The sequence below is a fragment of the Amblyomma mixtum genome, chromosome 6 (genome assembly GCF_055824585.1).
Source record: "Amblyomma mixtum isolate Tamu chromosome 6, ASM5582458v1, whole genome shotgun sequence".
Lineage (NCBI taxonomy): Eukaryota > Metazoa > Arthropoda > Arachnida > Ixodida > Ixodidae > Amblyomma > Amblyomma mixtum.
Window position 1 is genome coordinate 69,382,042 of NC_143017.1, and position 19,604 is coordinate 69,401,645.

Here is a 19,604-nt window from a genome sequence, read left to right on the forward strand (position 1 = left end):
TAGTACTATGCGATATCAGTGCACGTTAAAGAATCCCAGGTTGTCGAAATTTCCGGAGCCCTTCACTACGGCGTCCCTCATAGCTTGAGTCGCTTTGGGACGTTAAACCCGCATATACAAGGTGTCCCAGCTAAATGTAACCAAGCTTTTAAAAAACACGAGGTGTCCTAGCCGTCTGAAACCAAATGAGGGTTGTTTAGAGTCGCGTGACCTAATCTGCAGTATTTTTTCGTTCTTCAAGGTTGAATAATTAGTTAAGCTTAATTAACTAGCTTTTTAATTATTGACTTGAGGAACAAAGTGTTAATGGAAAAGTTGTAGATCGCTTTGAGAAACAGCTTACTGAGACATCTGCAGCAAAGTAATATTTACGTAAAGTAGTTTTCTTACGGGCCTTTAACCATAACCCGCACAATAAGAAAAAGCTTCCACATGACAACTGTGCCACTTCAACGTCCCAAGACGCGCCTTAAAGAATAAAATCCATTTTTTCTGAAGTCCTCTCCTCGATGAGGCTTTGGGTGCACATTGGGGCAAAGAAGTGAGCGAGCAGCTGGTCACGTGACAACTTTCTTGTAAGGCCAATTAATCAAGCCAGGTAAATGGTAACTTGACGGAAACAGCACTACTAGCAGTTTTTCATTGCATTGACACTTTCTTCCTGAAGTTAATAATTAAAAAATTAGCTAATTAAACATAACTAATTAATTAACTTTGAAGGGCGAAAAAAATACTCAAGACTAGGCCACGCGACTATGTACAACCCTGAGTTGGTTTCACTGCGCCTTTTTTTAAAGTTTGGTTACATTTAGCTGGGACACCCGGTATACCACAGACCTTGTCACAGGGGACCAGAGCCATGAGATGTAAAAAAAAAAAAAAAAAGAGGCACTGCATTAAAACAATGTCAGCTGCGGGGATGCCGAGCCCGAGCGCTATCTTTATGGGCCAGTCCTGGCACTGGCTTTGTAAACCCCGGGCCTGGTCGGGATCTCGACAAAGTGGCACCGTTCCAACGACGCGGGATCCCACCGTAGGCTGCGGCGGGCAGACTGTGCGTGAGCGCGCGCTCTGTGTTGGACAGCCGTCGCGCACGTGTCTGTCTTTCTCTTCATGCGGCGCCGTTCCAAATGGTCTCGACCTTCGGGCGCGTTGCGTAATCTTCCTCCGCTCTCTTAGTTTCCCCTCTCTCTCTAGACCTCTGTCGCTTCTTCGTTTTGTGGCATCCCTAGCATTGTTTTGCAGTCATTGTTTGCACTATTGCGTTTGTTTTGTTGCTACTCGGCCTAACAGTAAACCTGCTTAGCCGTCTTTATCTCTTCCTTTCTCTCGTCCTCTCGACCCGGTTGTTTTTTGTTTGTTCATTCGTTTTTTCTTTCTTCCTTCCTCTCTTCTTTCTCTTAATGACGACACTGTGTCTCTGGCTTCTGTCGTCTGCTGACAGGAAATGCGGGAATAAGGGGACATGTTGCGTCGTCCGCCCGTGGGTCTTGTCGTGACTCTCGAGCACTTAAACGAATGTCACAAGCGCAGCGTCGCGGGAGTCTCTTTGGCTGTGCTGTTTACTCGGTTGGACGTTGGGCTAGATTTCGCGTTTTCGCGTGTACTTCATGTTAACTTCGCATCCGGAGGTATAGCGAGCGCTGCCGCTGCAAATGAAGGTCGCTACCTCTCTGACCTGATATAGGTGCGCCGGACGGTTGCCTGCCATGAACACAGTTTTAACACGCATCCATGTAGAAGATGTCCAGTGGCAAGCCGTAAAAAGCTTCGTGAACGGCGTCGTGTTGAGAGGCAGCAGAAGTCGGTTGCGTGCTCGCTCCCCGCGCAGGCGCTTCCCTTTTGCAGCTTATCCTGTCGAAGCGGAAAGTTCTAGTTACACGAGGCCACTTTGCAGCACAACTCAAGAACCAAGCGGCAGGTGCCCATCCAAGGGGGCCCTGCAGCCAATAGCGTAGATCGGTTTTCGTGACGTCGTAGTCAATTGTATCGTGTAAGGGGATTGACAACGGGTTAACTTAGTGCGATGTCGGTGCGCGTTAAAGAACCCCAGGTGGTCTAAATTTCCGGAGCCCTTCACTACGGCGTCTCTCATAGCATGAAAATCGGTCCACGCCATTGGCTGATGGGGGCCCCCTTTTAGGGACATTCGCCGCTTCGTTCTTCAGTTGCACCCTCGTGAATAAGGCAAACGTTTGATAGCAGGGTGAAGAAAAAACAACAGCTCGGATTTTGTGCACGCTGGTGTCCCTCCTGCTTAGTTCCGAAAAAAAATAAAAAATTCCTGCGTAAAGAAAGCGCGTATGATGTTTTAAAGTATAGGTGCAATAGCGAGGCTGAGGGGGTCGAGCATGGCCGTCCACGGAACCCAGTGGTTATTCTCCTTGCCAGCTCTAGAATGCAAGAATCGCGCTGTTCCCTCCGCGGACACAGCCAGCATGGTCTCAAAGTTGGCAGTTATTGACATGTTTACTACGGGGCACTGCCCAAGAGTTCCCCCGAATAATGTCGGTTACCTTGGGAGTTTTTTTCACGCCCTCCTGAAACCCCATTGCTATCGAACATTTCGCCTCATTCAGTTTATAGGTTTTTAGTCTTGGCATTTTTTTTTTTTCCACCATCGTTTCCGTTCTTAGTCGCTTTCACGGGAAGGACGCTCCTTCCAGATCGCTCTTGGCACGCATATACATTCACGTGTTTCTTGACGACGCCCACCGCCAAGGGAAACCCCCTCCGCTTCGAGATGCAGCAGCTTCGCGAGACCCGTGGCCGTCAACGTTGGTTGGCGCGAGCGCGTATATGACCCCTGGGCTACCTCGCGTAGGCTCTGTCGATGCGTGCGTGTGTGCCAGGAAGGCTCTCTTCTTGGTTGTTGGCCGAGGGGCGTCCGCTATTTGCGTCTCCCAAGGAAGGCCGGAGCTATACCTGCTGGCGCCCGAACTTCTCTCGCGGCCAAGGACGCGCGCGCGGACCTTGGGGTGCGTATGTCGGCCGCCGCAGCCGCGCGAGCGCGTTTCCTCTCCGCCACCGTCGCTTTCTACGCGATGACAATGGGCGGCCGATCGTTTGAGCGGCTGCTCTCCCTTCCTCCCTTTCTTTGTATTATCGCTATGGCACTTAGCGCTGCAGCCGCTGCCTGTCTCCTATAGTTGTTTTGCTGCGGCAAGGGTGGTGTTTTTCTTTCGCTTCGCCGTCGGCGCTGGGTTGCGCAAAAGATGGGTGGCGGAGCGGCCCCCACTCTCTCTGTCTTGATAGCTTCGCGCGAGCGCGACGTCAGCGCCCAACTCCACCGCTTCGTGCCAAGGTTGGGACATTCGGGTAGAGGTTAGCGTGGGGATTTGCAAAGTAGCTTTTCGGGTCTTTGGAGGCTTTGTCTTCCAACAGCCGTGCGTATCGTTTCGGTCTGTTTGGCGGATCGTTCTCCATTTCCAAGCCCTCGCGAAATTTTTTTGTCAGCGACAGCTTGAAAGCGAGAACTACTGGCTATGTGGCACGAAGTTGATTTGTAGGACGCGAAGTGTGACTGGTGTACTTACGTAAACAACCGAAGCGAACTCCTTGAAGACCGCGAGCGTGTGTGAGTGCGATTCCTGGACATGATTGTTTGATGTAATTCTCTCGCCTATCCCTCCTGTCTTCATTTCATCGTACCTATCTGTCACCCTGGCTGTACTATCAGCAGCGAATGAAACGCAAATAAGAAAACAGAGGTCGCTGCAAAAAAACACCAACATACTTGCTCCTGGATAAGAAATACAAGCTATGTTGATTATCACTTCTGAAGAAGTCTGCGCATCTTTGTAGTTGAAGTAATCTGAGATAGTATTGAGCTTCTCCTGGCTAAGAGCTTTTTTATTTTGCTGTTCGTGGCTCAAACGTCTTGTTCTCGTTTCATTTATCGCTGATAGTACCTTTGTTCCCGCCGGATGAAGATCTGGCGTCCAGAGAACAAGCGACAGTTTGCGCGGCCGGCTAGCATCTTTTATCTCGTTTCCAGTTTTGGCTGTCTTTTGTTTGATAGACCGCCTACTCGAACAATATTTTGTTGCTCAAAATGAGGACAACCGTGGCGTCACTTGACCTTGTCCTGAAACGTCACTGCGCACCCGTTCGCCTTCCCCGTGCACAGCAGTGAAGCAGTGGCGGTGTGTCGACGTCCGCTGCCAGGAAGGAAGGAAGGGAAGGGCGGCATTGAAAGTGCGCGTCCTTGTCGTCACAAGCTGGTGGTAGCCTTGGGGCTTGCCGTCGCTAAGCGCTCGTTGGGAAACGCCGCCAGCGCTCTGTTGCCCAAGCTTATGATGGGTATTGAGGTGCAGCTCGGGAGCGTTTGTGGCAATTGTAGCTTGGGAGGAAGGCGAGGCACTGCTGCGCAGCTGCATTGGAAACGTTGTTGTGCCCGCGGTTCGGAGGTGCGTAATGAATTCGGTGCAATGCGGAAGTAATACCGGATGCGCTCGGCTGCGTGTATATATACACAATATCATTGCTTGCCTTCTCCGCGCGCTATTTGGTTCTAGGCCCATCGAGTTTGTTATGGACGTCTGGAAATTTGTTCCCGATCGGTAATGTGGGCCGCTGTCGATATATTTTTTGAAAGGCTGCGTGCTAAATAGACGTTCACAGAAAAAAAAAAAAAAAGCAGAGACTACAGGACAGAAGCGCTTTTTTCCTTTGGACTTCTATTTAGCGCACAGCCTGTCAAGAAAGATCTGTATCTACTAGCCCGTCAGAAAGTATTACTTCAACACTGTCGATATATGGTCACTGTTAAGCCGTCACCAGTTTAGCTTGTGCGGCATTACGAAACACGACGAGGTTGTTGAAAAAGCCATTCGAGGACGACCGTGGCATCTAGTGTGGGGAACCCCGGTTGACCTACATAGCCTGACTCACGCTGTCGTCACGCATGCTGCTATCCATACCCGATCAATACTGGTGTCTCAGCCGGCTCGGTCGTTCCGGCGTTTGGCGGTAGTGAGTCTCTGCTGGGGCTTTCCGTGCGCCTGCGTCTTATTCCGTCGTCTTCTTCTTCCCCCTCGCAGTCCTGGAGACCATGGCCCAAGAAGTGGTTGTACTCTCGCCCTCGCTGACCCCTTCGTCGGACGCGGCGTGCAGTGGACGGACCCTCCAGCCGAGCCTAGACCCGTGACTTCCGCCGGAGGCTGGCCCACCTGGTTCCGGTGTCTGGTTCTCGCCCCCGTGCGTCGCTCTTCTTGGGCCCGCCACCCGAGGTGTCCACCTGTGGCGCCGGTGAGTGCCCCCGCCGCCTTCTTTTCGCCCTGTGGAACGAAACTCTAACTACAGTCGGATACAACTCAAGAAAAAAGTGGCTTTTCCCCGTCAAAGCCCCCCCCCCCCCCCTTCCAGACAATGGAGCTTGCTGATTCTCATGAACCAGCTAGCGTGACAGTGCAGTAGGGGACTAGCCCCCACACTGCAGGGAGGAGACTGCCCCCCCCCCCCCCCCCCCCCCTCTTCTGCCACTCCCTGCATTGCCACGCTAGTAAGGTGATGAGAATCGGTCGGCGCCATTGGCTTGAAGGAGGGCAGGGGCTTGGACGGGAGAAAGCCGCTTTTTTCTTGACTTGCATCCGACTGTAGAAAACATACGCGTGGCTCGAACGACGACACAGAAGGGCGCAAGCGACAGAGACAAAGGAAGCTCTGTGTCAGTTCTTGTCATACAATTCCAGATCGTGCGAAGTCGTAGTTAAATCTCGGCTAGCGTGGAGCTTATGCCGCTTTAATACAGTGCTAATGAATAGGGCTGTCGAAACGGTAAATGAAAGTTCTGCAGCTGATAATCTCGTGTTAAGAAATCGCATTCAGCGAGGCGCCTTACGCCAGTGGCACACACTACTCTCCGTGCAGGAACGAGGATGTCGATTTCTTCTTGTCCGACGTATATACGTACGAGATTGCGTGATGAGCCGATTACGTAAGTTTACTCGAATGTTCCCCCTTCCCGGTGACTCCAGCTTCTTCATATACTTGCGATTCGACGGCGCGCGGGACTCCTCCGCGAGTGTCCAAAAATTATGCCGCACTGGTGCCTCGCCTTGCGCATTAATCGTGGAAAATTTCATCATCGCTCGCGACGTTTGAATTCCGAAAAAGGACGAGCACTTGCGGTGAAGTGCACACGAGTCCGGCTTTCTTCCCGTACTCTTGCTTCCTGTAGCCCTTCTATCTCTGTTTTTTTTTTTATATCTATCTCTCTCTTTCTCTCTCGCCTTCTTTCCTTTTCCTGTCCCTGCACCGCCGGCAGCCGCGTGGCGCCAGCCCGCGTCGTTCGTCGTCAGTGTTATGTGTAGCCGGCATCTGTGGCTTGGAGCAGCGCCAGGAGCTGCGCGGCCTGATTTATCCATGCAGTACCGATATAGATCCCGCTTGATGGGAAAGCCGCCTTTCAGGTGCACTAGCGGTGCTCAGTACTACGTACAGCCCCCGTTAAAAATATGCAGCTCAGTACCGGGTTTGCTTCTGGGCCACGCTGTTAGACCCATCTACCATCACCAGCGTTCCTAATTTCTCAGAGGTGTGAGGCTCTTGTTCTCACCCCAGCAAAGCTCGAAAGGGGGGCTACGAGACCCCCCCCCCTCTCCCCCCCTCCGCCCCCCCCCCACACACACTACACTGCTTGAAGTCAGGCGCCTTGGGAATTGTACTTTAGCAAAGCATTACCTGGGTAAGACCAGAGCTCGTCGTTCTTACCTGTTGCGAAACTTCCCATAGGGTCCATGTATGAGAAATCGGCGGTCTGAGTTGGCCGAAATTCGGGGGGTTACGGGTCGTCGCGACGCCAGTGGTCAGTTACGTAAGCTATGTTCAAGTTGTACACTTCGAGATTGTTGATGAACGAACAACTGCCTGACAACAAAATCATTGAAGCAGATGCATTAGAAAAATCCATGGATATAAGTCAGAGAGATGAATTTAGAACTAAAACGAGTTAAGGCGCAGCTTTTTTTTTTTTTGGCCGCTTCCAGACGGCGCCTCCATCCGTAAACCCCCGGAAAGCGGCCGCTGGGACTAGTCACTTTTTGAAGGGGAGTTTCCCAGCTGGTATGATCCAAGAGCTCTGGGTCGAACACCCGAGCGCTGCGGAGCTACTCACATGTCATGATCTTTTACATGGTTCATTCACTCTGTTCGGGTTGCGACTGCTTGCATTGCAGTGCCACCTCAGTAGTAAACGCCTCTGATTCGCCATAGTGAAACTTCTGGTGTCTCCTTTGAGACGGCGTTCAAGAAAAGTACATCCTCACGAGCAGCAACGCGACGGTTTGGTTTGCCATTCTTTCAGAGGTGTAACGGATCATGTTGGTCGCCGAGCTGTCATACGTACTGGGCAATGTGCTTAAAACACGTTTCGCAGTAGCCGCTGTTACTTTCTGTAGACGAAAAGCAAAATGGAGAAGAAAAAAAAACAAGAAAATTGTCAGCGCCATGCCATGGAGATTGACGGCCGCTCCTAGGCCTCCGCTCCAGCTGTTGACTCAGTCAAGATATGAGCAGCGAGGATTGCAAATGTAGCGTCAATACGTGTTGTTGACAACTTCTTATTTGTTTTTAGTGTGGAAGCGCTACTGCACAGTGATTCCTGTGGATCCACGTTACGCCTCGGGATTCCCCCACGAGCGGAAGCCGTGCAACCGCGTGTACGCGGAAAAAGTGGATTACACTGCCGCCCGTACAGAGAGGATTTCCAGTGCGGCTCTCCGGAAACTGCTGACTCAGCGACCTTGTGTGCTGTGGTTCGGCGGCTATGACTCCGTTGTTGGCTACAGGGTCGCGGGTTCGATACCCAGAGGCGGCAGCGGTCGCATTTTTTGGACGGCGAAATGTAGGAATGCCCGTGTACCTGTCATTTCGATGCGCGTGGCAGGGCGGTATGCCAGTTTGTCAAAATCAGTCCCCTCCAGTGTGGCGTCCTTCAATGCGCGGCATACTTACTGTCTAGTGGCGCGAAAGTAACTGGTCTAATTTTTCGACTTGCTTCTTGCCATGTGTCTCGATGGTCTCGTTTCATGCATATTTAAGCAAACAAGTGCAGAAAAAGAGCGTGCTAAAAGCGAGAAACCGCGTTCACCTTTCGCCTTGAGACGTAACCGTCATACGCCTCCGTATTGGAGCGCCCGTTTCAACGTCGAATGAGGCTTTTCTATCTCCTGAAACCTCCGTCTAGGTGCGCGAGAAGGACGGCAGGGTAAGAATGTCAAGCCGTCTGAACGCGCATTCTTCTGTCGCAGTGGATTTGCGGTGCGATACCCGAAAGGGGGAATGGAAACCGTACACTGTCGTGCAGTTCGTGTAATAAATGAAGGGCTGGCACTGACGCTACTGGTGTAGAGGACGACGTCGGTGCACGTTAAAGAACGACGCCTAGTGGTTGAAATCAATTCGGAGCCCTCCACAACGGTGTCCCTCATAGCCCGAGGCAGGGGTGGCCAGACAGACATATGCAAATAGCCATAAAAAAAATATTTTTAGTGAAGAGCCGCAATATAAATGGGCGTGTGGCAATTTTTATTTCTTGGATTGGAGAAACTTTTTTGATGTAAGAGGTCAGTGGGGTGGTATTAATGGCCCCCTAACGGAGAGCGACCTTTCCCACCCAGTCCCTTGGCTTGCGTGTTCTTGTCCGGCTCCCTCAGGAGCCTGCAGCGTGCATCATTTCGCGGGTTCTCCGCTGGATGGCGCCAGCTTGCAACCGCTGCCGTGAAAGCTATCTTCAGAGGCAGAAATGGAAGGGGGCTAAAGAGATGCCAGAAGTAGCGCTTACATGAACACGACAGGGCCGGGTTGAGTCAAGTTGTCGGGTCGAGAACCTGTGTGACGATTCCCCAAGTCAGCGGACGCGAAGTACACCGCAGGCGCCGTCTCAGCGGCACCCAGCTGCACGGGGAAGAAGGGAAAGGGAAATAAACGCTCCCTCGCTTTTCAAGGAGAGGATCCAGTTTGACTCACGCCAGCAACGTGTACTGTCGCTTTACGGGCGCCCCTTCCCGCGCCCTCCTCAGGGCACGTCGTTGACCCGTTTCGGCATTCGCTTCCAAGCTACCCCCTTAAGGCGCGTTCACACTAGGCCGACGAGACCCCGATGCCGACGCGACGGCGACGATCGGCGGTCGCGTCGGCCAACCTGGTCGTTCCCCGACTAGCCAGTCACACTGCACCGACGACGACGACGACGCCCCCAACGTTCAAGCGTCGTCCTAGTGTGACAACGTCGCCGACCAAAGATGCCGACGAGACCCGTCGGCCGACGTGTCTTGGGCAGATCGGTGGCCGAGCGAAAACATTCGCCGACCAAAAGCGAGTACCGAGCTCACAGCGCGAAGTGCAATCATTATGTAGACAAATAATGCACGCGCAGCAACATTCATCACGCCATATGACTACTTGGCCGACGCGCAGCACCGATCGTCGCTTGCGAACTGCCGCCCCACTGCAAGTAGGGACACACGGAGTGGTGAACATCGCTGCGCCGCTGTCGCACTTCGCCGCCGAGCAGCAGTGCCTGTGCGCTGCTTGGGATGGTGTACAAATGTCACAAGAAAAGACAAGATCGCCTTGTCGTCAGAAAGACTGCTCGAGCAGCGATAAAGCATGCCTGCTTATGTTTCGAGCTTTCGGCAACGGCACCGCTCGCGGGCGCTCCGGGCGGCGAGCTCTGCTGCTGCCTGGCTGCCGTGGTCGTCGCTAGGCCTATAGCCTCTTTCGCATCGGAGTCGCAGCGGCCGGCGCTTCGGAAGTCGCCTGAGCTATAATAAAAAGGCCTACTCTACACATCGCTTTACTGTCAACAGCATCATCTCACAATAATATAATAGTATGGCAAATTTCCGCGACGTCTTCAGCAACGAAGCGAGCGGGCGCAAGGCGAACCGGACCCCAACGTCAGGCCAGCGGCAGCTGCGAGGCGGTTGTGGGAAGAAGTTTGCTCGTATCACAGTCGTTACCTTTGCCAGCAGCTCAGTATTGGTCAGCGATCCTCAGAAATGAAACATTTTTCACATTTTTTATCACAGGGTTTAATATTTACGTCCAGAACACTCTTCAGCTCGTTTTTATGACGCCGGCAGACGGGATCCAGGCTGGCCGGCCGGCCGGCATGCTCGGCCTAAACATGTAGTACCTACTTCACGTTCGCGCAAGAAAATACGAAACAGCCGTGAACCAGGAAGGATGCTTCCTAGATTAGAGCAACGATAACGTGCCTGTGCAAAAGTGGATCTTTCGGCAACAACACCGCCTGCGGCAACGCCGGGCGACGAACTGTGCGCTGGTCCCAGGCTGCCCTAGTCGTCGCTAGGCCAAGGTGGTTTCGTATCTACTCCGCAGCTGACGGCGCTTCGGAAGTCGCCTGTGCTGTAATAAAAGGCCTACTATTCACATCGCTTTACTGCCAACTCGTCCCACAATAAAAGGTATGTTCGATTTCCACGACGTCTTCAGCAACGGGGCTAGCAGACGGGCCGCGCGCACGAAGCAGCAGCGTCGAGCTGTCGGGATAGGACAACGTCGGCGTGAGGTCGGCGCTGTTGTCGGCAGAGTGTGACACGGGGGTCGGCCGACGGCTGCTATGTCGCCGACGCGACGGCGATGCGCTCGTCGGGCGACGATCGGCGCGCGGTCGGCGTCTGCGCAGTGTGACAGGCGCGCCGACGGCACGAAAATCGCTGCCGCCGACCATCGCCAGACCGAAATCGGCCGATCGTCGGCCTAGTGTGAACGCGCCTTTACAATACTATAACAACCTGTTACTGAGTTCGTGTAAACACCCCGGAGTCGGGTCGGTAAGTCGACTGGAGTCCAGTAACCTCGCAGGGCAACCCACCGCTGTCGGGTGCAACTTGTCTGCAGTGAAGCTCCGCCCACATTCAGCCGCACAGAATTCCTCCATGACGGCAAAAGTAGTCCACTGCTTAAATGCTTCTTGTTACCTAGACAAGAAGCTTATCACAAGAAAAAAAAATTATGAGCTCTAGAATTTTGATACGCGGATTGTTTCACATAGTCAAACGTTTTAAGCTGATTTCGTTTACTGTTGCGACTGGCCAGCGGAGTAATACAGGACGCCGCGGACCGCGGCCCAGTGTTAGCAACTGCATCTCTCTAATACCTAGGTTGCATTCCGAACGGAAGCGCGTGCGAGTCTCTCCTACGGCAGGCTTGTTCTCCACCGCGTGCACTCGAATTGTTTCGCGTTCCCTGCTCCTGGCCCCAAGCGATTCGAGGAAGGCCACGCGTTGGAACTTCGTCGGCCATTTTACGCAGCGGCTGTTTCTGTCTTCCGCCGGTGTGTGTCGCCTTTATTCCTGGACGTTCTCGTGTGTATGAAGGTGGGTGGATGAGATTGGGAAATTTGGGGGGATGAGGTGGGCGCAGCTGGCACAGGACAGTGTTAATTGGAGTGACATGGGAGGGACCTTTGTCGTGCTGTGGACGTAGTTAGGTTGATGATGATGATTACACTTTCGAGTTCACTCATTAACGTAAACGTGACTAAGACGTGCCTGCCTCGCCATTGTCTTAAGGTGCGCACTGACACTCGCAACCGACTTAACTCGCCACAAACAGGTCGGTACATCGCATTGACGCTCCTCAGTGTGACTCGCTATGTTTACCACTCTGGCTGCACGCTGACACCGCCTGGCCGCTATTGCTGAGGAAAGAGGCAGTATGGGGGGAAAAAGTTCCAGTGCTCTGCGGAGCGAGCAGGCCACCCATCCGATTGGGGCTATTGAGTTGCCGCAGGCTGCACTGTCGCGCATGGCTGCTCTCGCTTTCTTTTTTTCTTTCTTTCTTTTCTTATATCTTCCTCTTTCCCTGAAGATTCAAGTTTCCCGTGTTCTCTTTTATGTGTCTGCAGGTTGTCCTCCACATCTGACACGGAGGAACTGACGGCTTCTGTCGGCTCCTGATCGCTCCTTGGCCCCAGAATGAGACCGACGGCGGAGAGCGGTGAGTGCTTGTTCCGCGCTGTTTGTTTTGCTAATAACGCCACCACGTACGGCGAAGGCGAAGTTCGTTTGCGGCGACCCTTTCCGAAGGGAAGGCTGGAGGAAGGCTCCGTGCCGGGGTGGAGTTGATCGGGCCTTCGTTCTACCTTGGGTTCGACGGCATTCGAAAACCGGTTGTTGTGAGCTGGCTTTCTTTCTCGCGAGGCGTCATTAACGCCCTGAGATCGTCATAACCGCGGGCTTGGCCGACTTTACTACAAACGATCGGAGGCGCGTCAGCGTTCCGCGTGCGCGTGAAACGAGTCGTGGCGCAATAGAATCCATAGTGGTGACGAAGTCCAGCGCTGACCCCTCACCTTGACAAACAGCGCTGGTGTGTGTGTCGTGTCCTTCCGTTGCGTCTCTGTCGTGTTTGCCTCGTTACGAAAGCACCACGAGACAATGTACGGCCCTGTACGCTGTATAATGGGTAGAATTGGGACGCATGTTCGTTCTGTTGGCGGTGTTAAACGCGATTTGCGACGGTCGCCGATAGCGGCGTCGTCTTCGGCGGTCGCCCGCACAGACTCGCATGGTCTGTTGTTCCCTGATGAACCCGAGAACGACGGCACGCAGCAGCTGTTGTCGTCCGCGTCGTCACACTTCTGGGAAGTCTCCCCGCGTCTGGCTCGCGGAGGGCCCGCCTCGGCCTTGCGTCATGCCTTGCGACACGCGCGTCTGTGCCGCTCTCATGTGGCGGTCACGAGGCGCACCGCTGTCTGTATTTCGCGACGCAAAGGGTTGGGAAAGGAGAGCGCGGGTCTACTGTTGTCGCGGTTGACGTCCGTGGCCGATTACGTGGCCCCCCAGCCCGATACGAGGAACCGTCGTCGGCGCTGTACGCGTGCCCCTCCACCACCTCCGCGTCGAAGAAGAGTGAGAGGAGGAGAGCCGTGACGGAAAGAATCAATGCCGACGATTGATTTTTCTTCGGGCTTGCCTATGCGTGCGTGTGTCATGCGCCACTCTCACCCCATCGACTGCGTTGACCTTCGTGAGCGGTCGTCTCCTTCGTTTGCGTGCGCCCACATTGGTGGAAAAGCGTCACGAGGCCAGGTAAAGGTGTCTCGGACTCCGAGAGGAGGAGGTGGGGGGTTTCAGTCGGTTCAGTGGCCGCTGCTCGGCCTTGAACCGACCAGCTGGACGTCGTTGGGGAGAGTCCCTCCCCACCTCTCCCTTTTGCCGCTGTCCTTTGTGCGGTGGCTTCGGAGAGCGGGCGGCCGGCCGGTCGGTCACTGGGGGCGCGCGTCCGCGACCTCTCGCTGTTGCCAGGGCCCTCGCCCGCGCGTGCTGCACGCTTGCTACCGCATGCGGTCGACCCGTGTCGGCGCGCACCGGTCTCGGCCGCGCTGCTCAGCTGTGCTCCTCTCCGCGGCAGCGGTCGGACCCCCAGCCCCTCCCACTAATGATGCGCGGAGGGTGGAAGCTCATCACGACGGGAGGCCGTTCACTTCCCCCTCGACAGCATATCGTGCGATTTGCACACTTGCTTCTCTCCCTCCCTCTCTCTGTCCCCTCTCCCGGTGGCAACGGCGGTGCTTGCGCCGCCAGGTAGCAGTGCCGGGTACTACTGCTGCTGCCGGCGCTGACTCAGCGGATGATTCGAGCTGACCGCTGACGCTGATGGGCGTCGACCCTTTCCACGGAAGGGTGCGCACGTACCAGCGGCGAGGGCGACCGGCAGTGTTGATGGCCGCCAGTACATCCCCCTCACGCTTATTTCGCAGTGTCTAGTTCTCGGTAGCTGAAATGAAATCGCGTTTGTGGGATGAGGAGTCCAAGCAGAGGGGTGTTTCACCTGCGGGGGAGGAGGAGGGTGCGTGTCTGCAAGGCATGTGCGCCGTTTTATATCTTCCGTTCGCTTTTGTGATTGTGAAGCGAGCTACCGCATTTGAGACCAGCTGGCTGCACTGGAAACGGGTGGTACGGGCTATGGACGTGCGTGGCGATATGCCTAGAGAGCTTGTCAGTGTTCAGACGCCCGCGCTTAGTCCCATACCGGGTATTCGTCATGGTGCTCCAAGCGTTATTACTTCGTCCAGTATAGGTGTTGCCCAACAGGCTCGTTCCCGAAGGATTGCACGAGGCGCTGTCATGTTTCCCTTTAGTGTGACTGTTTGCACTTGCGTCAGCAACTGCGCGGCGAGATAGCACAGCTAATGGGGTCCGCAGTTATTACCGTGGCGGTTTTCCTTTATGGACTCGGTTTTGCGCATTTGTTTCGGTGGTTGTGGCGGCATGTGCGTGCCATTATAGCCATTGGATCTCGGCAAATGATGGACCAACGAACTAAGATGGGGCGAATCAACGGCAGTCCATTTCATTATCGCTGGTTGCAAATCAGCCATTGCTTTGAGGTGCGAGATACTACGTCCATTATTACGATGCCGCTGGCTGATGGCTACCAGGGTATTTGACCTATGGAGGTACATTTAGCCTCAAACATTAACGCTGTTTCTCAGTTCACTTGTACTTGGCACGTGTACACAGTGCACCTTTATGGGGCTGTACGCATGGCTTCTCTTGCCTGCTCCTTCGTGTGGGTGAACACTCGGTTGTGAAAGCATTAAAACGTTCGGAACAGTGGTTAAATGCACCAAAGTTACCCTCGTACTGACCTCTACACCTAGCTTAGTTGCACTTCGGTCTTGACCACGGACTCGAGTGGTGACCATGTTGTACAGCCTCGACCAGCCCAGTAATGCTCTGTTGGGCGAATTTTCTCATTTTCGGGGAATTTTAGGGGCCGAAATTCTCACTTCTTCCAAATTGACGGAGTTTCCGAGCTGCTGCCAGAGAAAAAGGCCCGAATAAGAGATTTCTGCGTCTCACTGAGGGGCATTTTTGGTTTTACAGGATGCACGGTACGTCACTGGACCAGCCGTAACACTTATTTCGCAGCTAACCGACGAGCGACCTACCCTCGCCGCCAAAACGAACCTGTCTCATTCGTAGCCGTGCGCTTCCCTGATAATCAACGTGCGATTTGAGGATATGAGCATCTTCTAAATGTTGCGCATGTTTTGCCTCGGGTCCGGTTGGGCGCAGACACGAGGCAGGCACAAAGCGGTACGCAGGGACGACCGCTGACTACTCTGTGTCACTTCTCGAGCCGTCACGTACACGTTCGAGCGTGTCCCAAAGGCAAAGCGACGAACCGCGGAGCCCGTGCACGTGCGCGGAGGGAGCCCCGCTCGCGTGCTGGGCACCTGTCGCAGGCCCGTCCCTTCCGCATTGGAGTCCGTCCAGCAGCAGGGGGAGGCGCAGCCAGCGAGGCGTGACTGCCGCTGCTGCGGCCACCGAGCCGCGAACAACAGTGGAAGCACCCGGGGGCCGCTGCTGTGGCAGCCCGGCGAGCAAGCACCGTTGTGTGCGTGTGCGTGCGCGGCTCGATACAGTTTGGAGAAAGGACACGCAGCAGGGGAAGCGATTCGAGGGCCGGATGCACGGATGCGGTCTTCTTCCCCCGTATGGTTGCTGCTGCTGCTGCTCCGTGGCCTTACTATAGGAACAGCGGCCCTGTTGCACGCGAACAATTTAATACTGTCCCCAGCCTGTGCGGACGATGGCAAATTGCTCTCTGCGCCAGGCTCACACACCGTTTCCGCCTCGACGGGAAAGCCTGCGCGTCTAATGGAAGCGCTCGTAACCGGCTGCCGACATTGCGCGGCGGTATTAGCACGCACCGTTCCTCTCGTGTTCCCGTGAACGTGGCTACTATCCCCGTCTTTGTTCCTGGGGTTTCTTTTTTCCCCGTCGTGGAAATAAGTTTTTGTCGCTAACAGCTTGCGTTCCGCTCAATGAAGTGGGTCTGTGCAGCACTGAAGACTTGTTTCGAGATTCTCGCATAAGCTTTTCTCCCATTCCCATCGATGCGTGTACTTGGCTTGGCATGGTTAGGGTTGTGGTTTGCTCCTGGCTCTCAGGTTATTTCGCCGATGCTGTGGTACCTGCTGTAGTACCAGAGCTCTTAACTCATTCAAGTTAAGGAATTCGTAATCTAAACCATAATCGCATCCCGTCGCCGTCTTCTGGTGGTTGCCATATGGTGGTTGACTGCAGCACTAGTGACGTGGGCAGTCAGCTATTGGCGTCGCGCTTCAAGCTCTCCGAATGTTCAGCATGTCCTGGGCAGCTCGCCTGAATGCCGCTAGCGGCGTGGTAATAGGCAAACAAACCTCTAGGATTCGCCGGAACCCCGCAGTGACTTTATTATGACCTCCCGAGTTTCGGAATAAGCCAAGTTTCGAATTTCTATGCGCTAGCCCTTTGGTATGTTTCGCACCTGGGCCGATATCAAAGAGCTCTGGTTACGTAATGCAAATACACTCTCGGCTGGCGGCGTCATCGGAGGCCAAGGTAAACCGATCCACGCATTCCAGATCTCTCCCCAGGCAGCTTTCGCGACGAGGGCGAACATAGTGCGGTGCTTCCCGGTTCCCACGTCTTCGCGGCGACGATGCTGTGATTTCTCTTCTACTTTCTTTTAGTTTTTAATACAATGCTCCTTTTCTCCTACGACCGGGGCAAGAAGGCGGTGTGCTTGCGGAGCGGGGGCTGTCCAGGTATGCGGGAGTGTGTGGGCACACAAGACGGAAGGTTCGGGGGGAGTAGGGGCTGGAAACGGGCGGCTTTCGAGGAGGAGGGGGGTGGACGCGGTAATAAAAGTTCAGAACCTGGCGCGCACCGCTTCCCCCGGAGCTTTCTTTGCTCACTCGAGCGTCGGCTCGGGGCTCTGCGGCGAACGTTGCTTAAAGGGCGCGTGGTGGAAGAAACGAACGATGGTTAGAAAAACGATTTCTCTCCCCCCCCTCGCCATTCCATTTTCTCTTCTCATCACGTGCGCTCCATACCCCTGCTACCCCTGCCTTCCCTGTGATCGCAGTTTTTGCTTCCGTAGCCCCGAAACAGGAGGCGGGGAGGGGGGGGGGGGGGGGGGGGGGGGGATGCTGCAGACCGACGGGCCACGGAGGAACCTGTTCCTGCGGCGGCTGTCTGGCACGGTAGAAGGTTCTTTTTGTTTCCGAGCAAGCGGTGCTTAGGAAGGAGGCGTACGGCGTTCTTTTCTCTTATTCATCTTTCCCCCCGTCATTTTATGGAGCGCCTCTGACGTCCCGCCGAGGCGATATCTTTATGGCACGCCGCCGTTTAGCCTTTACTGCCTGCGCTGTGGCCATTCGATCGCACTCCCGGGTTCACGCGGTGGGGGGAACTCGAAGGCGGTTTTTATTACGCTCGCAAACAATGCTTTAGCTTATCCATTTATGCTAGACGTAGCGGAATGAAAGATGCGAGTACTGCGTCGCTCGTGAAACCACGGGATAAATTACCGTCGCAGCTATTCCTTCCTGGTATCGTTTGCTGTGTTGGTGCACGATTATAGAAGAGAGCTGTAGTTAAGGTAACTTTAACTGCGGTCGCTATCTGTGTATTTCGGGGAATACGACTAAGTTAGCATAGATGCTGGGAGAGCGGACAGCAGCGTTTCGCTTGCTGCTGCCGCTGCTGAAGCGCTTCGGGGCCCTATCGTAGTCCGCATTTGCTGTCCAGAAATGGGTCGTCACGAGTGGCGTAACGGTGTTCCGTAGTGACAGCGTCGCAAGTAGCGTTATGGCGTGAGATCTCTACGAGATAACCCGTTTTTTTTTTTTTTCTCCTTGACCGTTCGTAACGGTGACGTCGACTACACTGCTTCGCGGTTTCTTTTTTATCCTTATCTTGTAAGCTTGTTTGTTTCTTTTTTTCATCCGCTGAGCTCTGTCTCTGCTTAGGCGGGGGTGATCTTCGCTGAAATTTTCCACCCCAATCGCAGCGCCGTATGTGGAGGAACGAGATATTCGGAACTTTTCGCAACGACACTGCCCGAACATGTCTCGAGATACGAGCTTCTCCGCTCTAGTGCTAAAGCCGCAAGCAGCATGCGTCCGCGTGCGGAGGCCGTGCAGGGACTACCAAAGTGACGCCGTATCGGTACACTATAGGGGCGTCTCTCGTGGTTCTGGAGGATATAGGGTCTTCTCGTTTTTCGTCTCGACCCCTGTCGGCGGCGATGGTTTCTTTTGGTCGTGCAGTGAAACAGTCGCAGCGCGGTCTCATTTTTTTTTTTCATTCATTCACTCTATTTACGTTTTTGCAATGAAAAAAGAAAAAGAAAAGATCGAAGCAGATGGTTCTGCTCACCGTGCGTGTGTGTTTGTTGGAGGAATCTCGTTCGGAGTGTTCTATAGGCACGCATTGCTGTAACTCTCCGAACGAGAAAAATTGAGCGCAGAATCATGATTGGCGGAAAAGCTTCATACTTTTTGTTACTTTCGCGCGTTTTACATTCAGTTTCCGTGTTTGTCGTACGTTACAATTTTCATTCGTATTTGTTAGAATGCAGCGTATTCGTGGAGCTTTCCGGGTGATGTCCTACTGTTGTTGATTTTTTTCTCGGTAGCCTAAAAACCTAGGGCTGTAACGGCTCACTCAACTTCGAAGTGCCTTCCTTATGAGCATCTGCTCCCCGCTCCCGGGTTGCATTGTATTTAATCTCTTCTTCGGTGGTACGAAGTCGCCCGTATACGTGTTTCAAATGAGTCTTCTTTTGGAATAGCCGGAAATCGCTATTCCATTCTTTGGCAAAATAAGTTAGAAAGCCTTGCACGTTAGACGTAACCGAATGGGCAGGCGCTTAATTAGCTGCGGCAATGGAAATGCTGCCTCGACACTGTTCGTCCCATTTCATTCAGTGGTTCCTTCGCAAACGCTGCAGTGAGCCCATTTCCAACAGTCGATGAAATGACGTGCGAGCGTAGGTGCAAATACTGGAGATATTACATCGAGTCAAATCCCAACAGACCTCGCCGGTTCGCAGGAAATTAAGCTTTTTCATGCCCGTCTCTTCCTTCCTCGATTCATCGTTTTTTTTTTTTTACTTTTCGTTGCCTACGTTTTCTTTCTTTTTTTTTTTTTCAGTTTCAACTTCTGCAATTGTACTGTGCGTCAGAATAAACCCGCCGAAAGCGTGATGTCGAAGTGCCGCGGTCAACTTATATACCGGTTTATAGTTTGTGCCTGCTTTTGCTAAACTGTATACGAGAACGAGTTTCTTTCTTTCTTTCTTTCTTTTTTTTTCAAACAAGGTACCGCAGTCGCGGGCTTCAATCCGGCGGATGCATCTTGCTACATGCGCCCGCAAAACCATGGGTATTAGCAGCTCGCAGCATACGCGCCCGTTGTCGATTGCGATCCGTTTCTGCTGCCGACCATTCGTTCTTGCTCCGTTTTGTCTCCCCCCTCGTTTTTTTTTTTTCGTTTTTGTGTTCTCTCCTCCTTCGGATTTTATGCTTTGTTTTTCCTCCAGCCGTCCCGGTGTGTATCGTCGCAGTTTATCGTCGGCTCAAGGATTTTTCCTCTTCCTGCTGCTGCTGTCTGTGCTCTATCTGGCATGTTGTTACGCTATACGCGTGAGCACAACTGCAGCGATAAGAAAAGATAGGAGAGGGGAGGAGAGGAGGGCTGGCTCCCGTAAGAGCTCCGCCGCGCGGTCTCCGTGTTCTTTGGCTGCTCCTTCTTGTATACGTGCTGTACGTATACGTGATCCCGTATCGTGCC

General features: G+C 53.6%; 1 protein-coding gene across 4 annotated transcripts in view; it reads left to right on the forward strand.

Annotated features, from left to right (window-relative positions):
* Positions 1 to 19,604, forward strand: part of atos (atos homolog atossa) — a 145,775-nt gene that overhangs the window by 38,851 nt on the left and 87,320 nt on the right. For all 4 annotated transcript variants that reach the window (XM_089548068.1, XM_089548067.1, XM_089548065.1 and 1 more), the window contains exons 2-3: positions 5,043 to 5,250; positions 11,879 to 11,970. In XM_089548068.1, the coding sequence (XP_089404194.1) occupies positions 11,949 to 11,970 (22 nt within the window). In that variant the 5' untranslated portion in view covers positions 5,043 to 5,250; positions 11,879 to 11,948. The remainder of the gene's footprint in view (positions 1 to 5,042; positions 5,251 to 11,878; positions 11,971 to 19,604) is intronic.